Raw genomic sequence first — 21,988 nt, 5'->3', positions numbered from 1 at the left:
CAATGAAATGAAAGACCTTATCAAAAAAACAAAATAAGAGACAAATTCAAGATTCACATGAAATACTGTATAGGCCTACATTTCCATAAAATACTGGATTTGTTCAATGTTAGATTTAGAACTCTTTATATATTCTGCATGTCTTTTCACGCATTCTGAATGGCCTAAAAGACAGCCACAAGTCTTAAACTATTCTGAGCCAGATATGAAATGTATTTGTACAAAAATGATGTATATAGCTGTAATCACTTGAAAACGAGAAGTGATGTTTGGTGTTGATGTAAAAAAATAATAAACAAAACACCATGCCTTCCTTTTGTATGTTATTAATACAGTTGAAGTCGGAAGTTTACATACACTTAGGTTGGAGTCATTAAAACTAGTTTTTCAACCAATCCACACATTTCTTGTTAACAAAGTATAGTTTTGGCAAGTCGGTTAGGACATCTACTTTGTGCATGACTCAAGTAATTCGTCCAACAATTGTTTACAGACAGATTATTTCACTTATAATTCACTCTATCACAATTCCAGTGGGTCAGAAGTTAACATACACTAAGTTGACTGTGCCTTTAAACAGCTTGGAAAATTCCAGAAAATGATGTCATGGCTTTAGAAGCTTCTGATAGGCTAATTGACATCATTTCAGTCAATTGGAGGTGTACCTATGGATGTATTTCAAGGCCTACCTTCAAACTCTGTGCCTCTTTGCTTGACATCATGGGAAAATCAAAAGAAATCAGCCAAGACCTGAGAAAGAAAATTGTAGACCTCCACAAGTCTGGTTCATCCTTGGGAGCACTGAAGGTACCACGTTCATCTGTACAAACAATAGTACGCAAGTATAAACACCATGGGACCACGCAGCTGTCATACCGCTCAGGAAGGAGACGCGTTCTGTCTCCTAGAGATGAACGTACTTTGGTGCGAAAAGTGCAAATCAATCCCAGAGCAACAGCAAAGGACCTTATGCTGGAGGAAACAGGTACAAAAGTATCTATATCCAAAGTAAAATTAGTCCTATATTGACATAACCTGAAAGGCCGCTCAGCAAGGAAGAAGCCACTGCTCCAAAACCGCCATAAAAAAGCCAGACTACGGTTTGCAACTGCGCAAGGGGACAAAGATCTTACTTTTTTGAGAAATGTCCTCTGGTCTGATGAAACAAAAATAGAACTGTTTTGCCATAATGACCATCGTTATGTTTGGAGGAAAAAGGGGGCACTTGCAAGCTGAAGAACACCATCCCAACTGTGAAGCACGGGGGTGGCAGCATCATGCTCTGGGGTGCTTTGCTGCAAGAGGGGCTGGTGCATTTCACAAAATAGATGGCATCATGAGGAAGGAAAATTATGTGGATATATTGAAGCAACATCTCAAGACATCAGTCAGGAAGTTAAAGCTTGGTCGCAAATGGGTCTTCCAAATGGACAATGACCCCAATCATACTTCCAAGGTTGTGGCAAAATGGCTTAAGGACAACAAAGTCAAGATATTGGAGTGGCCATCACAAAGCCCTGACCTCAAACCTATAGAAAATGTGTGGCCAGAACTGAAAATGTGCGAGCAAGGAGTCCTACAAACCTGACTCAGTTACACCAGCTCTGTCAGGAGGAATGGGCCAAAATTCACCCAACTTATTGTGGGAAGCTTGTGGAAGGCTACCTGAAACGTTTGACCCAAGTTAAACAATTTAAAGGCAATGCTACCAAATACTAATTGAGTGTATGTAAACTTCTGACCCACTGGGAATGTGATGAAAGAAATAAAAGCTGAACTAAATCATTCTCTCTACTATTATTCTGACATTTCACATTCTTAAAATAAAGTGGTGATCCTAACTGACCTAAGACAGGGAATTTTTACTAGGATTAAATGTCAGGAATTGTAAAAAACTGAGTTTAAATGTATTTGTCTAAGGTGTATGTAAACTTCCGACTTCAACTGTAGATCTTCCTCGAAATCCAATCAGAATAGCCTAAAAATCATACTGTAGATAAGACTAGATTTCACTCAATACATTTCATTACAAAGAATTCCATAATAATTAAATCCCTTTTCTCTTACAAATGACAAGGTTCACAAGGAAACAACATGACAGTTTGACAGTGGCTTGACATTGTTTTTTTAAGGCTGACAACACTCTGTTCACTCAAACAATATATTGTTTTTATAGCATTAATTCTTTATAATGCGTTATAAATAACATGTCACTAAAAAACAATACAATTCAGGGTTAGTGTTATTGAAAATGTAGGCTATTGATATTTTTCAGACAAATTGGACCCATGTAAATCTAAATGTATATACATATATTTTTGTTCCATTTGTTTTCAATCACCCTATTCTACTTAGACATTTTCTAAACGTTTCACACTTTTTTTACCTCCCCAAAGAAATCTCATGACAATGATTTACGTTTACTACCACTTGTTACACATGCTCAATATTGCATTTTGTGTCTTTTTTTGTTTTTTAATAGGTTACATGTACTGTATTTGCAAATGCGTTTCAATAAAAGGACAAAAATGTGACCTGCGTTCATGGAACGTAAATTGATGATGCTTAGACTATCAAAAAATTTGAGAAGTGATGAAGATGTCATCACCTGGGGACACAGGGCTCGTTCAGCAGGACGCAATTACAGAGTTTCTAACCCTATACTGTACTGCCTTTGACACAACGTTTTGGAACGGTCAGTGCTATCCGGGATCCTTGGGAGGTCCCTACCCTAACCCTAACCTTAACCTCTACCCGACTCCCGATTTTCATGACTTGTGACTCAACCATCGGCGACTCAGACTTGCCTTCTCGTGACTTATATTTGCACTTGGACTGGATAGGTTACGATAAGCAGAATATTAGCAGCACTGGGTGCCCAGAGCAACGAGGATTCTGTTTTCTAGCAGTGGGAAGGACGTGCCACACCCGGCACACTCAGCCTACATCAGCTGGTGAGCTGCAGGGAGAGCAAGCGATGATTGTGGCAAGGCAGGCTATGTTCCGCCGCTGCCTCCGATCATAGCCTAAACACATAGACTCTTGCTTCCCCGTAACTATTTAGCTTTGCCTGGTTGAGAAACACAAACTTCTTACTAGTATTGAGTTTAATGTGTAAATCAAATGATACAAACCCCCAAAAAAATATATTTTAATTCCAGGTTGTAAGGCAACAAAATATGAAAAATGGCAAGGGGGGTTAATACTTTTGCAAGCCACTGTATATACTGAGATCATGTGACACTTAGATTGCACACAGGTGGACTTTATTTAACTAATTATGTGACTTCTGAAGGTAATTGGTTGCATCAGATCTTATTTAGGGGCTTCATAGCAAAGGGGGTGAATACATATCCACGCACCACTTTTCCGTTATTTATTTTTTAGAATTGTTTGAAACAAGTTATTTTTTCCATTCCACTTCACCAATTTGGACTATTTCGTGTATGTCCATTACATGAAATCCAAATAAAAATCAATTTAAATTACAGGTTGTAATGCAACAAAATAGGAAAAACGCCAAGGGGGATGAATACTTTTGCAAGGCACTGTATGTAGTAAATACACTGAACAAAAATATAAACGCAACATGTAAAGTCCCATGTTTCATGAGCTGAAATAAAAGATCCCAGAAATGTTCCATACGCACAAAAAGCTTATTTCTCTCAAATGTCGTGCACAAATGTGTTTACATCCATGTTAGGCTGCATTTCTAACCAAGCCTAAATAATCCATCCACCTGACAGGTGTGGCATATCAAGAAGCTGATTAAAAAGCATGATCATTACACAGGTGCACCTTGTGCTGGGGACAATAAAAGGCCACTCTAAAATATGCAGTTTTGTCACTCAACACAATGCCACAGATGTCTCAAGTTTTGAGGGAACGTGCAGTTAGCATGATGACTGCAGGAATGTCCACCAGAGCTGTTGCCAAAGAATGTAATGTTCATTTCTCTACCATAAGTGTTGTTTTAGAGAATTTGGCAGTACGTCCAACTGGCCTCACAACCGCAGATCTCGTGTAACCACGCCAGCCCAGGACCTCCACATCCAGCTTCTTCACCTGCGAGATCGTCTGAAACCAGCCATCCGGACAGCTGATGAATCTGTGGGTTTGCATAACTGAAGAATGTCTGCACAAACTGTCAGAAACCGTCTCAGAGAAGCTCATCTGCGTGCTCATCGTCCTTACCAGGGTCTTGACCTGACTGCAGTTTGGCGTCGTAACCGACAAATGCTCACCTTCGATGGCCACTGGCACGCTGGAGAACTGTGCTTTTCACGGATGAATCAGGGTTTCAACTGTACCAGGCAGATGGCAGACAGCGTGTATGGCGTCATGTGGGCAAGCGGTTTACTGATGTCAACATTGTGAACAGAGTGCACCATGGTGGCGTTGGGGTTATGGGATGGGCAGGCATAAGCTACGGACAATGAATACAATTGCATTTTATCGAGGCCCATTGTCGTGCCATTCATCCGCTGCCATCACCTCACTCGGGCTCCCGAGTGGTGCAGCGGTCTAAGGCACTGCATCTCAGTGCTTGAGGCGTCACTACAGACCCCCCGGTTCGATTCCAGGCTGTATCACAACTGGACGTAATTGGGAGTCCCATAGGGCGGCGCACAATTGGCCCAGCGTTGTCCGGGTTTGGCCGGTGTAGGCCGTCATTGTAAATAAGAATTTGTTCTTAACTGACTTGCCTACTTAAATAAAGGTTAAATAAATAAAAAATTCAGCATGATAATGCAAGGCCCCATGTCGCAAGGATCTTTACACAATTCCTGAAAGCTGAAAATGTCCCAGTTCTTCCATGGCCTGCATACTCACCAGACATGTTACCCATTAAGCACGTTTGGGATGCTCTGGCCAGTGATGCCAATTTAGCAATTTTGTTGCTAGATTTAGCAACTTTTCAGACTACCCTGGCAACTTCTTTTTCATACAGCACCTAGCAACAAATTTAGCTACTTGTAAACATTTATTTGGAACTTTTAGCAATTTTTGAAAAGGGACTCAAATGCTAAAATGCACGCATTTCCCCTCTAAATGACACAAAAATGATTTTCTCTGTCACACACTCAGTCACAACACACGTGCCTGGCTGCAAAAGTGCATTGTGAGTGACGTCAGCAGCAGGCGCTCAGCTCGTGCACAGGCAGCAGCAGGCCAGTCAAGCAGCACAACAACCTGGAGAGAGCTGGAGAGAGATGCCTAGCGCACACATCATTATTTGAGTTAAGTTGCTTGTTTAATAAGATAGCGTATATACCTTGTTATTAGCTTGTACCTATAATTGTTGATCAGTTAGGCATGTTAACTAACTACCAATACACTGCTTAAAACTATAATTGTTCAGAAAGTGTAGGCTTACTAGTTAATAAGAAAATAAATCAAATGTAATTGTTCAATAATGTGTAATGTGTAATTGTTCAATAATTAAATGTGTTGTGTTTAAAAATAAAAATATCTGATCATATAAAATGTGTTGTGTTTATATTACTTTTACAAACAAAAATATGTGATGATAAACAAACAAATCTAAACTAACAAATGTCAAATCATATTTGTTGCAGAGATGGCCAGTCAATTTGAGTAACGTTATTGTGTATTCTACGTAAAGACGCAGTTTTAAGTTATTACATCATGACGTCATCACGTAATGACGTCACAACTTCATTTAGCAACAAATCGACCTGCAAATTTGCAGAGCCATTGAAGAAGAGTGGGACAACATTCCACATTAATTTCTTTATATGAACTGTAACTCAGTAAAATCTTTGAAATTGTTGTGTTTATATTTTTGTTCAGTGTAAGTATTCAAGCACAGGTATTGAGTGAAACTTGTGAGGTAGTGATTAATAGTAAATTAGTTTAGGTTTTTCATTAGGGAGTGGCGATATACTGTCATGGTGGTGACTAGAAACAATTGCATAATAAGACCTGTTGTAAATTGATGGATTCCTAAGTCAATGGTCTTGTACTTGATTTCAGCCATAGGGACTAGTGACTCCACTCGAGCACAGGGGACTTGGGACTCGACTTGGACTCGAGGTTAAGTGACTCGACCACAACACTGCTCCCCCTACCCTAACCCCTTACCTAACCTCAACCCTTACTTAACCCCTTAAATGTAAACTTCAATGGGGTGTGGACCGTTTTGGAACGTTCAGATAGAAATAGGCTATGTAGAACAAATATGCCTCTTTGACATGTAGAATAAGAAATCACATCCGCTCTATTCATCCTTATTCTATCTGCGACGTTCGAGAACGTTTGGCAACTGAACGTGGCCCTTGGCTAGCGCGTGCGTTTTAAATATTCAGGCTTGCAAATAATTTACCAAAATAAATGGGAAAACTACATATGAATAAATTCTGCGGTTGCAGTTCTGTCACTTTACTTCCTGCAGCGATTTTTGAACTTTTACTTTTGAAAAGCGATATCCCAAGTATAAATACAGTAATGGGTTAAAAACAAAAAATACAAATTGTATTAGTAACACGAGCCGAGTGCTCATCCGCCTTAGGTAAGACGTGGCAATGTCTGACGTCATTAGAACGCGGCCATCTTTCCACAGTTAGTGCATTTGCTACTTCTCTTTTGGCTCAATACATTGGAAATTGATTGATTTTCCACCCAACTCGTTTCTCTGGAATATCAAGATTTCAGGTAGGAATGCATGTACTTCAGCGTGCTTCTGTCAAGTGCAAATAAGTCAGTCATTACATTAATGCCTTTGTCTTGCGGTAAATCAGTCAAGCTAGCTAGCATGAACCAGCATACCTAACGTTAGCTAGCTAGCTAACTTGCAAGTCTAGCTCTAGTTTGTTAACAGTAGCTCTAAAACCGCAGGCTCGCAAAAAAACTAAAAGTTCTAAAATAATTGTGCATTTAGTTAGCCATAACGTTATGTCGCCGTTGATAAGGTGATAACTAAATGAGCTAGCTAGCTGTTGCCTTTAGTTAGCTTGAAGTTACATATGTTATTTTTTTTATACATCACAGGCGAACTATTATTATTGATGGCACAGCACAGTCTACACTCCACTTAACAATTTCATGCAAAACACATGCATGTACACGGTCCATTGATGCACACGCGTGCACCTCGGCATGATGAAGACGTGGCAACAGCTGACAGTTGGCTAACAACAAAGCTGACCGGCATTTTGCCAAGAGTTGTATTGACACAGCCCAGACACAGTCACTATTTATCTTTATACAATTTGAAAAAATACTCCTATACAAAATAATGAAAGTAATAATACAATGACAGTGTAACCCTAACTATATCATGTCAAAGCTGAAAGCTTATTATGAAAGTGCCACGTTCTGTGTGTACAAAGTGTCAAACGGTCACATTTATCCCTAGCTCTCCAGTAGTTTTCTTATTACCAGGCTTACATAGTCTTCCTAAGTTTCATTGGAATAAAGAATACCAACCTAGCCAGAGACCTGAGGAGTTACAGTGGAGAGGAGAGAGAGGGCGATGAGCCAATGGGATATCAATTATCCAATCAGTTAGGAGCTTTTGCCCCCAAGTTTTCTGACCTCTGCCCATTCCAACTTTGTCTAGTCTTGTGTAGAGACCATTAAACATGCTTCATACTAAGAACTCCAGCAATGTTGTCTAATAATGTGTGTCTTTTTTTGATGTTGCAGACCGAAGGCCGGGAAGATGATGGAAGAAAGTGGAATAGAGACCACCCCACCCGGCTCCCCGCTGCCTCCCCCTAGCATGGCAGCCGCAGTCAACTCCCCTCCCCTGACTATGGGTAAGTCACTCACTGATACAGTGGATGCGCTGCTTCCAACCTATGTTGGTAGCTCCACCAACGGCGCAAAATGTAGGCTATACGTCCAGCTTGGGTTCGGTAGACTACCAAAAACATGAAATTGCTACTACAAATCTGCTAGGTCTATATCCTAAGCCAAGGCACAAAATGCAGCCTAACATATTTAGCATTCAAAGTTCTCTTAAAACTGTTAAATCTTCTGGTTTGCATTTCATTCCATATAGTTGTCCACTCCTTTTTGCCCTCATTCATTCTCCTTTACAGAGTAGCCTATTATCAAAAGCTCCACCTAGACTTCGCCATGTTGCTTTCACCTATACAATCCTTTCAGATCTCTGAAAGTAAGGAGGGCATACAATGAGAGCAGAGGGGAGGGAGTGTCATTCTGCAATGAAACACAGCCTCAGTTTCTAGCAGTGTGTATCTCAGTAGTCACAACATCATGCAAGAGACAGATCAACGGCTTGAGGTCATAGTTTGTCAGTTGTTGGAATGGGATGCAAAGCAGCAGAGGAACATCAGCATGAGATAGACTGTCTGTCCTTGAGGTTGTGTGGGACAAAGAGACAATGTCGGCTGTTAGGCAGAACTGTGCAAGTCAATTCTGATAATCACCTGCTCACTGTATAACTTTGCAGTGACACAGCAATACTTCTCACAGAAATAATTGGAGCCTTGGGCAAATTATTTTCTCTCTGAAGTTATAGTGCAATGGAAACACAGCCTGTCCATTGTATTTCTTACAATGGAAATGACATCCCGAAGATCCTCAGAATGTCGACGTAGGCTAGGCTATACAACGGCCATTCATTTCAGCCAATGCAGTAGTGCTTAGGGTATTATCGAGTCATTATGTTGGGTTTAAAGAAACAAAAGCTAGTGATAGCGAATTGTTTTACACTCGAAGATGTAGCTAAGATTTGATTTAGTAGGGTCTTCGCTCCTACTTTCAAATACATTGTAATTTGGGTGAATTATCCCTTTAAGCAGTCTCATACACACCATATTATTTGTTACTCAATGATATTCTCTTGTTCCCCCAGGCATGTCCAGTCCCCTGTCCCTCCCCAGAACCACCAGCATATCCACCTTCGCCCCCGAGGGCTTCTCCACCCCCGTCCCTCTCGCTGTTTCCACCTCCATCCCCCCTATCCACTCCTCCATGCCCCCTGCCTTCGGCAGCCCCATGCCCGCCCTGTCCTCACCCCACTTCCCCCCTCCGCCCATGGGGGGAGCCCCGTACACCACCAGCCCCATGGCCTTCTCCTCCCCCTCCACCTATCCCTCCCCGCCCCCGATGGGCTCTGTGGCCCCGCCTCCGACCGGTCCGGTGATGTCGGCGCCACCGATGGGCCCGCCCACCACGGGCTTTACCATGAGTGCGGGCTATGACATCACGCGGGGGCACGCCGGACGCACACCGCAGACGCCGCTCATGCCCAGTTTCTCCAGCGCCGCCCCGATGCCAGGTAAGGAGATGCCGCGACTGGCCGGAGCTAAAGTAGCCACGTGGTGTAGGCTATCTAGCCGATCTGAACTGATTGCAAAGGCCTAGGTATTATCAATAGCTTCTGGTCTGTTAGCTCATCCTATCTTGATGAAAAGTGCCTGAGATAGAGGCTAGGGGTTGACTTCAGTCTGGGTATATAATTCACAACACAAGAGGTCCCCACTGACCAGTGGAAATTGAATGGAAGTCAATGTGTGTCCAACGTGTTCTTTTCCAGTGCCTTTAGTGCTAAACTGAACTGTCATTGCAATGTGTGGTGATGGGGAAAGTTGAACAATTTCAGGGAGATGTCTGAGTGATAACCTTAAGATATTCTCTGACTCGGTTCACTTAGAATGCACATTCAAACATGGTCATCAGTCTGTAGCTTTTACTCTGTGTGTGTGTGTGAGAGTGATGGGGAAGGGGTCAGCGGGCTAAAGGGAAAGCTATTATCTGTGCTCAAGCAGAGAGGGAACTAAGCCCACCAATTTGAGTGGCTCAGTGGACTGCCAGGCTCCGGGTTGGCCCTCTCTAGGTCTTGTCACACAGACACACAGATGAGAAGAGAGACACACACACAAGCAAACTACTCCACTAGTCCCCCCGCTCCCCCATGGACATTTTATTTTATTCCCACCCCCTAACGGACAATTACCCTGCCCACACCCCAATGGACATTTTATATTTATCATTGTCACAGTTGTGAATATACACTGAACAAAAATATAAACGCAAAATGTAAAGTGTTGGTTTCATGAGCTGAAATAAGATCCCAGACATTTTCCATATGCACAAAAAGCATATTTCTCTCAAATTTTGTGCACAAATTTGTTTACATCCCTGTTAGTGAGCATTTCTCCCTTGCCAAGATAATCCATCCACCTGACTGCATATCAAGAAGTTGATTAAACAACATTTGCATCAATAAAAGGCCACTCTAAAATATGCAGTTTTGTCACGCAACACAATGCCACAGATGTATCAAGTTTTGAGGGAGCATGCAATTGGCATGCTGACTTTAGGAATGTCTACCAGAGCTGTTGCCAGATAATTTAATGTTAATTTCTCTACCATAAGCCGCCTCCAACGTCGTTTTAGAGAATTTGTCAGTACGTCCAACTGGCCTCACAACCACGTCGTGTTGGCGAGCAGTTTGCTGATGTCAACGTTGTGAACAGAGTGCCCCATGGTGGCAGTGGGGTTATGGCACAGCCATTGAAGAGGAGTGGGACAACATTCCACAGGCCACAATCAACAGCCTGATCAACTCTATGCGAAGGTGATGTGTCGCGCTGCATGAGGCAAATGGTGGGCATACCAGATACTGACTGGTTTTCAGATGCATATCTGTATTCCCAGTCGTGAAATTCATAGATTAGGCCTAATGAATTTATTTCAGTTGACTGATTTCCTTATATGGACTGTAACTCAGTAAAATCATTGAAATTGTTGCATTTTGTTTTATTTTAATTTTATATATGATTGTTATTAGTTTTTTTTGTTTCATTCACCTGCACTGTTGGAGCTCGGATCTGAAGTTTTTCACTGTATACTACAATGACTTGTGACTAAATATCAATCTAAGCACTTTGACAGAGTAACATACTACCTCACAAACATACACTGAAACGGGCGAATGCACACACACACACACAACGTTGACACAATGGTTTGAATGTTTGTTTCAGCCAAGGTGTGTTTCTTTTGAGGTGGGTGTGGTTTATGTATCACTTTCTGCTGTTTACTTTGCATTGTATGGATAAATGTGTTTACTTAGCGTCTATTCTCTTGATACATTATTTTGTTACTGTGCAAGTCCACCTGTTTTCGGTGGTCATTCTGTATGCCTATTGCATACAGCGGGGGTATTTAAATCCAGGTCTTATTTTCTCTGACTGATTCATGTCCTTATTTGGGAAGACCTTGGTGTCCAAGCTCTTTAAAAAAAAAACACACAAAAAAAACGTATGTTAAAAAAAATATGTTTTACTTTTTTTCTAGGGGGTAGATCAGCTTTAATATTGCAGATAGATTGTAACTTCCATCAATGTAATTGTATGCATCACTTCCAATCCCCCATATGTTTTTTTCCCCTGCAAAAAATCTATGTATATGTGTGTGTATTTATATGTGTGTATGTATATACAGTGAGGGGAAAAAAGTATTTGATCCCCTGCTGATTTTGTACGTTTGCCCACTGTCAAAGAAATGATCAGTCTATAATTTTAATGGTAGGTTTATTTGAACAGTGAGAGACAGAATAACAACAACAAAAATCCAGAAATACGCATGTCAAAAATGTTATAAATTTATTTGCATTTTAATGAGGGAAATAAGTATTTGACCCCTCTGCAAAACATGACTTAGTACTTGGTGGCAAAACCCTTGTTGGCAATCACAGAGGTCAGACGTTTCTTGTAGTTGGCCACCAGGTTTGCACACATCTCAGGAGGGATTTTGTCCCACTCCTCTTTGCAGATCTTCTCCAAGTCATTAAGGTTTCGAGGCTGACGTTTGGGAACTCGAACCTTCAGCTCCCTCCACAGATTTCCTATGGGATTAAGGTCTGGAGACTGGCTAGGCCACTCCAGGACCTTAATGTGCTACTTCTTGAGCCACTCCTTTGTTGCCTTGGCCGTGTGTTTTGGGGTCATTGTCATGCTGGAATACCCATCCACGACCCATTTTCAATGCCCTGGCTGAGGGAAGGAGGTTCTCACCCAAGATTTGACGGTACATGGCCCCGTCCATCGTCCCTTTGATGCGGTGAAGTTGTCCTGTCCCCTTAGCAGTAAAACACCCCCAAAGCATAATCTTTCCACCTCCATGTTTGACGGTGGGGATGGTGTTCTTGGGGTCATAGGCAGCATTCCTCCTCCTCCAAACACGGCGAGTTGAGTTGATGCCAAAGAGCTCCATTTTGGTCTCATCTGACCACAACACTTTCACCCAGTTCTCCTCTGAATCATTCAGATGTTCATTGGCAAACTTCAGACGGGCATGTATATGTGCTTTCTTGAGCAGGGGGACCTTGCGGGCGCTGCAGGATTTCAGTCCTTCACGGCGTAGTGTGTTACCAATTGTTTTCTTGGTGACTGGTCCCAGCTGCCTTGAGATCATTGACAAGATCCTCCCGTGTAGTTCTGGGCTGATTCCTCACCGTTCTCATGATCATTGCAACTCCACAAGGTGAGATCTGGCATGGATCTACAATCTTGTCCTTGACATCCTTGGAGAGCTCTTTGGTCTTGGCCATGGTGGAGAGTTTGGAATCTGATTGATTGATTGCTTCTGTGGACAGGTGTCTTTTATACAGGTGACAAGCTGAGATTAGGAGCACTCCCTTTAAGAGTGTGCTCCTAATCTCAGCTCGTTACCTGTATAAAGACACCTGGGAGCCAGAAATCTTTCTGATTGAGAGGGGGTCAAATACTTATTTCCCTCATTTAAAATGCAAATCAATTTATAACATTTTTGAAATGCGTTTCTCTGGATTTTTTTGTTGTTATTCTGTCTCTCACTGTTCAAATAAACCTACCATTTAAAGAAATGATCAGTCTATAATTTTGTCAGTGGGCAAACATACAAAATCAGCAGGGGATCAAATACTTTTTTCCCTCACTGTGTGTATGTATGTATGTATGTGTGTGTGTGTGTGTGTGTGTGTGTACACGCACACTAACACAGTACCGTTCAAAAGTTTGGGGTCACTTAGAAATGTCCTTGTTTTTGAAAGAAAAGCCATATCTCAGACTGCCCATCTTAATCTTTTCTTTTTATTGGCCAGTCTGAGATATGGCTTTTTCTTTGCAACTCTGCCTAGAAGGTCAACATCCCAGAGTCGCCTCTTCACTGTTGACGTTGAGACTGGTGTTTTGCGGGTACTATTTCATGAAGCTGCCAGTTGAGGACCTGTGAGGTGCCTGTTTCTCAAACTAGACACTAATGTATTTGTCCTCTTGCTCAGTTGTGCACCGGGGCCACCTACTCTTTCTATTCTGGTTAGAGCCCGTTTGCGCTGTTCTGTGAAGGGAGTAGTACACAGCGTTGTAGAGATCTTCAGTTTCTTGGCAATTTCTCGCATGGAATAGCCTTCATTTCTCAGAACAAGAATAGACAAACGAGTTTCAGAAGAAAGTTATTTGTTTCTGGCCATTTTGAGCCTGTAATCGAACCCACAATTGCTGATGCTCCAGATACTCAACTAGTCTCAAGAAGGCCAGTTTTATTGCTTCTTTTAATCAGCACAACAGTTTTCAGCTGTGCTAACATAATTGCAAAAGGGTTTTCTAATGATCAATTAGCCTTTTAAAACGATAAACTTGGATTAGCAAACACAACGTGCCATTGGAACACAGGACTGATGGTTGCTGATAATGGGCCTCTACGCCTATGTAGATATTCCATAACAAATCAGCCATTTCCAGCTACAATTTACAACATTAACAATGTCTACACTGTATTTCTGATCAATGTGTTATTTTAATGGACAAAATTGCTTTTCTTTTGAAAACAAGGACATTTCTAAGTGACCCCAAACTTTTGAACGGTTGTGTGTGTGTGTGTGTGTGTATATACAGTGGGGAGAACAAGTATTTGATACACTGCCGATTTTGCAGGTTTTACTACTTACAAAGCATGTAGAGGTCTGTAATTTTTTATCATATGTACACTTCAATTGTGATAGACGGAATCTAAAACAAAAATCCAGAAAATCACATTGTATGATTTTTAAGTAATTAATTTGAATTTTATTGCATGACATAAGTATTTGATACATCAGAAAAGCAGAACTTAATATTTGGTACAGAAACCTTTGTTTGCAATTACAGAGATCATACGTTTCCTGTAGGTCTTGACCAGGTTTGCACACACTGCAGCAGGAATTTTGGCCCACTCCTCCATACAGACCTTCTCCAGATCCTTCAGGTTTCGGGGCTGTCGCTGGGCAATACGGACTTTCAGCTCCCTCCAAAGATTTTCTATTGGGTTCAGGTCTGGAGACTGGCTAGGCCACTCCAGGACCTTGAGATGCTTCTTACGGAGCCACTCCTTAGTTGCCCTGACTGTGTGTTTCGGGTCGTTGTCATGCTGGAAGACCCAGCCACGACCAATCTTCAATGCTCTTACTGAGGGAAGGAGGTTGTTGGCCAAGATCTCGCGATACATGGCCCCATCCATCCTCCCCTCAATACGGTGCAGTCGTCCTGTCCCCTTTGCAGAAAAGCATCCCCAAAGAATGATGTTTCCACCTCCATGCTTCACGGTTGGGATGGTGTTCTTGGGGTTGTACTCATCCTTCTTCTTCCTCCAAACACGGCGAATGGAGTTTAGACCAAAAAGCTCAATTTTTGTCTCATCAGACCACATGACCTTCTCCCATTCCTCCTCTGGATCATCCAGATGGTCATTGGCAAACTTCAGACGGGCCTGGACATGCGCTGGCTTGAGCAGGGGGACCTTGCGTGCGCTGCAGGATTTTAATCCATGACGGCGTAGTGTGTTACTAATGGTTTTCTTTGAGACTGTGGTCCCAGCTCTCTTCAGGTCATTGACCAGGTCCTGCCGTGTAGTTCTGGGCTGATCCCTCACCTTCCTCATGATCATTGATGCCCCACGAGGTGAGATCTTGCATGGAGTCCCAGACCGAGGGTGATTGACCGTCATCTTGAACTTCTTCCATTTTCTAATAATTGCGCCAACAGTTGTTGCCTTCTCACCAAGCTGCTTGCCTATTGTCCTGTAGCCCATCCCAGCCTTGTGCAGGTCTACAATTTTGTCCCTGATGTCCTTACACAGCTCTCTGGTCTTGGCCATTGTGGAGAGGTTGGAGTCTGTTTGATTGAGTGTGTGGACAGGTGTCTTTTATACAGGTAACGAGTTCAAACAGGTGCAGTTAATACAGGTAACGAGTTCAAACCGGTGCAGTTAATGCAGGTAATGAGTGGAGAACAGGAGGGCTTCTTAAAGAAAAACGTACAGGTCTGTGAGAGCTGGAATTCTTACTGGTTGGTAGGTGATCAAATACTTATGTCATGCAATAAAATGCAAATTAATTACTTAAAAATCATACAATGTGATGTTCTAGATTTTTGTTTTAGATTCCGTCTCTCACAGTTGAAGTGTACCTATGACAAAAATTACAGACCTCTACATGCTTTGTAAGTAGGAAAACCTGCAAAATCGGCAATGTATCAAATACTTGTTCTCCCCACTATATATATACAGTGGGGGAAAAAAGTATTTAGTCAGCCACCAATTGTGCAAGTTCTCCCACTTAAAAAGATGAGAGAGGCCTGTAATTTTCATCATATGTACACGTCATCTATGACAGACAAAATTAGGGAAAAAAATCCAGAAAATCACATTGTAGGATTTTTTATGAATTTATTTGCAAATTATGGTGGAAAATAAGTATTTGGTCAATAACAAAAGTTTCTCAATACTTTGTTATATACCCTTTGTTGGCAATGACACAGGGCAAACGTTTTCTGTAAGTCTTCACAAGGTTTTCACACACTGTTGCTGGTATTTTAGCCCATTCCTCCATGCAGATCTCCTCTAGAGCAGTGCTGTTTTGGGGCTGTCGCTGGGCAACACAGACTTTCAACTCCCTCCAAAGATTTTCTATGGGGTTGAGATCTGGAGACTGGCTAGGCCACTCCAGGACCTTGAAAGGCTTCTTACGAAGCCACTCCTTCGTTGCCCGGGCGGTGTGTTTGGGATCATTGTCATGCTGAAAGACCCAGCCACGTTTCATCTTCAATGCCCTTGCTGATGGAAGGAGGTTTTCACTCAAAATCTCACGATACATGGCCCCATTCATTCTTTCCTTTACACGGATCAGTCGTCCTGGTCCCTTTGCAGAAAAACAGCCCCAAAGCATGATGTTTCCACCCCCATGCTTCACAGTAGGTATGGTGTTCTTTGGATGCAACTCAGCATTCTTTGTCCTCCAAACACGACGAGTTGAGTTTTTACCAAAAAGTTATATTTTGGTTTCATCTGACCATATGACATTCTCCCAATCCTCTTCTGGATCATCCAAATGCACTCTAGCAAACTTCCGACGGGCCTGGACATGTACTGGCTTAAGCAGGGGGACACGTCTGGCACTGCAGGATTTGAGTCCCTGGCGGCGTAGTGTGTTACTGATGGTAGGCTTTGTTACTTTGGTCCCAGCTCTCTGCAGGTCATTCACTAGGTCCCCCCGTGTGGTTCTGGGATTTTTGCTCACCGTTCTTGTGATCATTTTGACCCCACGGGGTGAGATCTTGCGTGGAGCCCCAGATCGAGGGAGATTATCAGTGGTCTTGTATGTCTTCCATTTCCTAATAATTGCTCCCACAGTTGATTTCTTCAAACCAAGCTGCTTACCTATTGCAGATTCAGTCTTCCCAGCCTGGTGCAGGTCTACAATTTTGTTTCTGGTGTCCTTTGACAGCTCTTTGGTCTTGGCCATAGTGGAGTTTGGAGTGTGACTGTTTGAGGTTGTGGACAGGTGTCTTTTATACTGATAACAAGTTCAAACAGGTGCCATTAATACAGGTAACGAGTGGAGGACAGAGGAGCCTCTTAAAGAAGAAGTTACAGATCTGTGAGAGCCAGAAATCTTGCTTGTTTGTAGGTGACCAAATACTTATTTTCCACCATAATTTGCAAATAAATTCATTAAAAATCCTACAATGTGATTTTCTGGAGAGAAAAAAATCTCAATTTGTCTGTCATAGTTGACGTGTACCTATGATGAAAATTACAGGCCTCTCTCATCTTTTTAAGTGGGAGAACTTGCACAATTAGTGGCTGACTAAATACTTTTTTCCCCCACTGTGTGTGTGTGTATATGTATATATGTGTGTATATGTATATATGTGTGTGTATATATATATATATATATATATATATATAAGGCCCTGATTTGAATACCACCAGTTTTTGTTCATAAGGCACCAATCATAAGAAAACGGACTGCAACAGGGAGGGACTATCTGAATGTGTCAATAAGAAACGCACATTTTCGTTTTCTGTCGAATAAACATTTTCCTTTTGATGCCTAATGAACACAACCATGGTATACAGTGTATTATGATGAGTGGTAACGGAATTAATGATGTCTCTCTTCCAGGGGTAGTATCCAACCCAATGGTGCAGCAGCCCATGATGTCAGGGGGTCTAGACGCCGGCTCCCCCATCACCTTCCCCGAGGTCGAAAACGAGGACCCCCGAGTTGCCATTGATGCCAACGCGGGGGGCGGCATTTGGGGTTTCTTCAAGGTACGTCTTTTTCAGTAATTTCGGTAGGGCAGTGGATGTTTTTACGCACCTGACACACAAAGTAATGTGAACACACACAGTAGTGGACATCAGCGTCGTGTTCATTAGGAGAACGTTTTAAAATGTTGTACGACGGAAATAGACGTTTCTATTTCACAAGTCCAGGTAGTCCCTCCCTGTTTGACAGTTTTCTTTGGTTTCATGCCCAATGAACACGACCCAGGCAACACAGCAGGGCTGCCTCTTTTAAAGCAGCAAACGCTCTTTAAACTCAACAAGACCAATGCTGCGTTTACGAGGTAGACGGCAGGCGGCAAACCGGATGTCATTGTTTTCAATGAGAGCACGACGTTAATTGCCGTTGAGGCTGGAGGTGAATGCCATCAGAAGCCACAGTAGACGGGACTTGCCGCCAGAGTTCAAATATTTCAACTTTTGCCGTCTGCCGTTGTTCTTCCTGATGTTGATTTGCACTGTTTGTTTACTGAAATCACCATAGCAACAAATACTGTCATGCTGGCTTGCTTTTGCCGTTAGTCTTTCTTGCTTTTTATTGTGTCCTTCGTCAAAACGCAGCATAAGTCAATATTGCAAAGACAGGCGGTGTCAGAGGAAGGCCCTAAAAACTGTCAAGAAAGCCACCCAGGTCATAGACTGTACTCTACTACCGCACGGCAAGCGGTACTGGAGCGCCGAGTATGGGGCCAAAAGCTGAACATTTTATTTATTTTTTATTAACCCATCCACCACAACCCCTCTCCGGAGCACACAAATATATTGTTTTGTTTTTACAGCTTTTTTCACGGTAAAGTCTACAGCTGTTGTATTTGGCGCATGTGACATAAGATATGATTTGGCTTGATACAGACGAGCTCTTAGCTCTTCTTCCTGCAGAATAGCGCAGCGTGTTTCAACCTGATGTATCAGGCCTTCAGATCAGTATCATGTCTTTGCACTTCGTAAACACCTTTCCTGCTTATTAAACAGTTCCTTGTCTCTTTCTTCAGTCACAAAAGAGAACAAACACGTTAACTTTTCCAGCCCGTTTCCCAGACACTGATGAAGCCTACACACAAAAAAATAATGCTTTCTCGAATTGGAAGTGCTTTTCAATCACGTACTAGGTATAATCTGTGTCCGGAGAAACCGGCCCCTTGACATTTTAACTAAATCTCTTCGTCTACTTTATAAAACACTCACGGTCCAAATGTAATTTAGGCTGCTTTTACACAGGCAGCCCAATTCTGATCTTTTTTTCACCAGTTGGTCTTTTCCCTAATCAGATCTGCTATTTTGACAATAATTGGGCAAAAGATCAGAAGTGGGCTGCCTGTGTAAACGCAGCCATTATGGCTCAAACGCGTCATACACCCTCTTCAGTCAATGTACTGCCAGAACCCAATCGCCAGTCGCTCAATACGTCATACACAACAGCCTGTATTGGGGAAACACTTTCCTGGACTACATCCATAAATTGGGTGCTAATGCTATCAGTGTTGCGTCCAGATGACTGGGCTAATACGTCTGGTGCTAATGTCTAGGGCTGAGGCCCAAAGGGTACTTTATTTCTAAAGAAGTGCATTATAAAGGGAATTGGGTTTCAGCTCTTCTTCCTCCTATTCGTCTGGCTGGCAGGGAGGACTGTGGTATGCCTCAGACAGTTAGCTGTGCTGCTCCTCACGACAGTCTCCCTAACGGTATCCATCCAGTTTATACTGGGAATAAGGCCTAACGGTATCCATCCAGCAGGGTTTCTGTTAGGAAAATGTGGCGCCGTACATTTGACCGGCAACATTTTAATTTACCAGACATTTGAGAATCTGACAGACCCAGGGTGTGAAACCTGATTAGGGCGTCCACCCATGGTGCTCAGAATGACAGAAATCACATTTAGATTATGGTCATTCATATTAACAAAACATGCAAGTCGAGGATGCTACGATGTGCGGTCCTTCTTAACGAATTCTGATGTGCACTTTGAAGACATTAGAATAACTGTCCACATTCACTTTTCCTCAGCTGACAAGACGAGTAACGAACCGCAAAATCACTGGCCTATGTCAATCTACTATCCCCCATAGTAGAAAAGTTGACCTATTCTATTGGTCAGCTTATCGAGAAAGAAATAGCCTATTCCAAACAGACTCTGGGACAGTTGTGGGACGATAGATCCCAAATCACTGTCACTTTATTCTATTGTATATATAGCCTCCCTACTGTCACTTTATTTTTACTTCTGCTCTTTTTTTCTCAACACTTTTTTGTTGTTGTTTTATTCTTACTTTTTTGTTTAAAATAAATGCACTGTTGGTTAAGGGCTGTAAGTAAGCATTTCACTGTAATGTCTGCACCTGTTGTATTCGGCGCATGTGACCAATAAAATTTGATTTGATTTGAAATCCATCCAACCAGTGGCCTCGGCTCCATTTTTATTTTTTTTAAAGCATTGAGTCTGATGCAACAGATCAGAATGTTTAGTTTAAAATGTTGATAAACTATTTCCTCACATTATAAGCGCAGTAATGTGCACAAGGCAGTAGACTAGGCGTTAATGTTCATTCTATAATGTAATTAGAGGGAAAACACTTGTCAAAAGGGCACTGCACATGCCAGCGGTTTCATGTGACAGAGATGAAAATATCTGTTAGACATTTAGAAAGATCTTAACAGGATACTTTGAAACAAGGTTAGACATGCCTCATACAGTGCATTCAGAAAGTTTTCAGACCCCTTTTTCCACCATTTTTTATTTTGAATAAATGTGCAAAAAAATCTAAACCTGTTTTCACTTTGTCATTATGGGGTATTGTGTGTAGATTGATGAGAAATGTTTTATTTAATCCCTTTTCGAAAAAGGCTGTAACTTAACAAATTGTGGAAAAAGTGAAGGTCTGAATACTTTTTGAATGCACTGTACTGTACACGCGGCAATTTTAATTCCACAAAATTATGCAAATGAACCTATAGACCGATAAGCATGACCAGTCAAATGTATTTACATCGACTGGTATTTCCATCCATGAGTAATCAATAGGCTAAAAAGCATTATTTCGCAATGGGGATTTTTTTTTCTTCTGCAAGATAATTGGCCAGTGCCAATTTTATCTGCTTTTCTATTTTTTTATAGGCCAAAATCCGGCTATTACCGGCTAACGGAAACCCTGCCATCCAGTCTTGTTTGGGAGTACTGGCAGGTAGTCAGGCAGGTAGTCAGGCACAAACGCTCACAAGCTGTTGGTTCAGCAATTGGACGTGTTCAGGGTTCCCTCGACTTTGTTTTGTCCTGAAACCACCCCTGGTGTACGGACTCATGAGAGAGTTAGTGATGGTGTGTTCTTATACAGTTACATTCGATTTATTTTGAAACAACTGAGATGCAGATCTCTTGACCAATACTTTTTTTGTATAAAACCAAGTGAAAAAGGAACTTTGAAACAGTCGCTCAGCCTAACATAATTTCTTTCAAACATTGTACCACCTGTAGAAGTAATGAGCTATGACACTAATTAGCTTGGATCATTCGCGCATTCATTGTCACACTAATTAACATAACGTCTTATTTCAACAAATCAGTTAAGGAGATCAAATGGCAACCAGCCTTAGAACATGTTTTAAGTGTGTGTGTGTGTGTGGCTGTATGTCTGTGTCATCCTCAGGGCGTGGCAGGTAACCACATGGTAAAGACGGTCCTGGATAAGACCAAGCACTCAGTGGAATCCATGATCACCACTCTGGACCCAGGCATGGCTCCATACATCAGTAAGTCAACACCATCACTTCCTATTTATCATGTATTTAACAATGGTGAAGCTAGGGTTGGGGTTAATCAATTCAGGAACTGAAATTCAAATGTTATAATTGGGGAAAAAAAGGCTTTTTATTTTTGGTGACTTCTCAACAAACGGAAAAGGAGAAGCAATTGTTTTCTTTTTTTATCACTTCCTAAATTGAGACTTACATTTTAATTGAGCCCAACCCAGTTAAACTCACTCTAGCTAGCCAATGCTTACATCAATCCCTCGCTTTGAAATCCATTACAGGAAGTGTGCAAGTGCACACTTTGGGGAGAAGGGTGGAGAATTGGGACGAAGCCAATAGCCGCTTAGCCATTATCGCCCTATATCTGTGCAAGCCAATGGTTGCGTCCCAAATCACACCCTATTTCTATGGGCCCTGGTCAAAAGTAGTGCACTATATAGGGAATAGGGTGCCATTTGGGAAATAACCAATGTGTGCTGGTGCCAGAAAAGCTCAACATGCGATTACCTCCTCTAAATAAGAACTTGCCACTGACTTAAGTCTGAACATTCCTTGCGGGACATACAGGATAATATCGCTTGTTGAGACTCTCGATTTTCAAACTCGTCTTGGGCTAGCATGCATTCTCCTTCATGGATACAGTGAATCAATAATGGGTAAG

General features: G+C 42.0%; 1 protein-coding gene across 1 annotated transcript in view; it reads left to right on the top strand.

Moving 5' to 3' along the window:
* The first annotated feature begins 6,554 nt into the window (after positions 1-6,554).
* prrc1 (proline-rich coiled-coil 1) overlaps positions 6,555-21,988 on the top strand; it is a 30,318-nt gene continuing 14,884 nt past the window's right edge. The window contains exons 1-5 of the mRNA XM_084159987.1: positions 6,555-6,675; positions 7,669-7,781; positions 8,846-9,271; positions 17,420-17,568; positions 21,225-21,327. Of these exons, the coding sequence (XP_084016113.1) occupies positions 7,685-7,781; positions 8,846-9,271; positions 17,420-17,568; positions 21,225-21,327 (775 nt within the window). The 5' untranslated portion in view covers positions 6,555-6,675; positions 7,669-7,684. The remainder of the gene's footprint in view (positions 6,676-7,668; positions 7,782-8,845; positions 9,272-17,419; positions 17,569-21,224; positions 21,328-21,988) is intronic.

Source organism: Coregonus lavaretus (assembly GCF_964263955.1).
Source record: "Coregonus lavaretus genome assembly, chromosome: 4".
NCBI lineage: Eukaryota > Metazoa > Chordata > Actinopteri > Salmoniformes > Salmonidae > Coregonus > Coregonus lavaretus.
The sequence above is the reverse complement of the archived record's forward strand: the minus strand, read 5'-3'. Positions and strand labels throughout refer to the sequence as shown.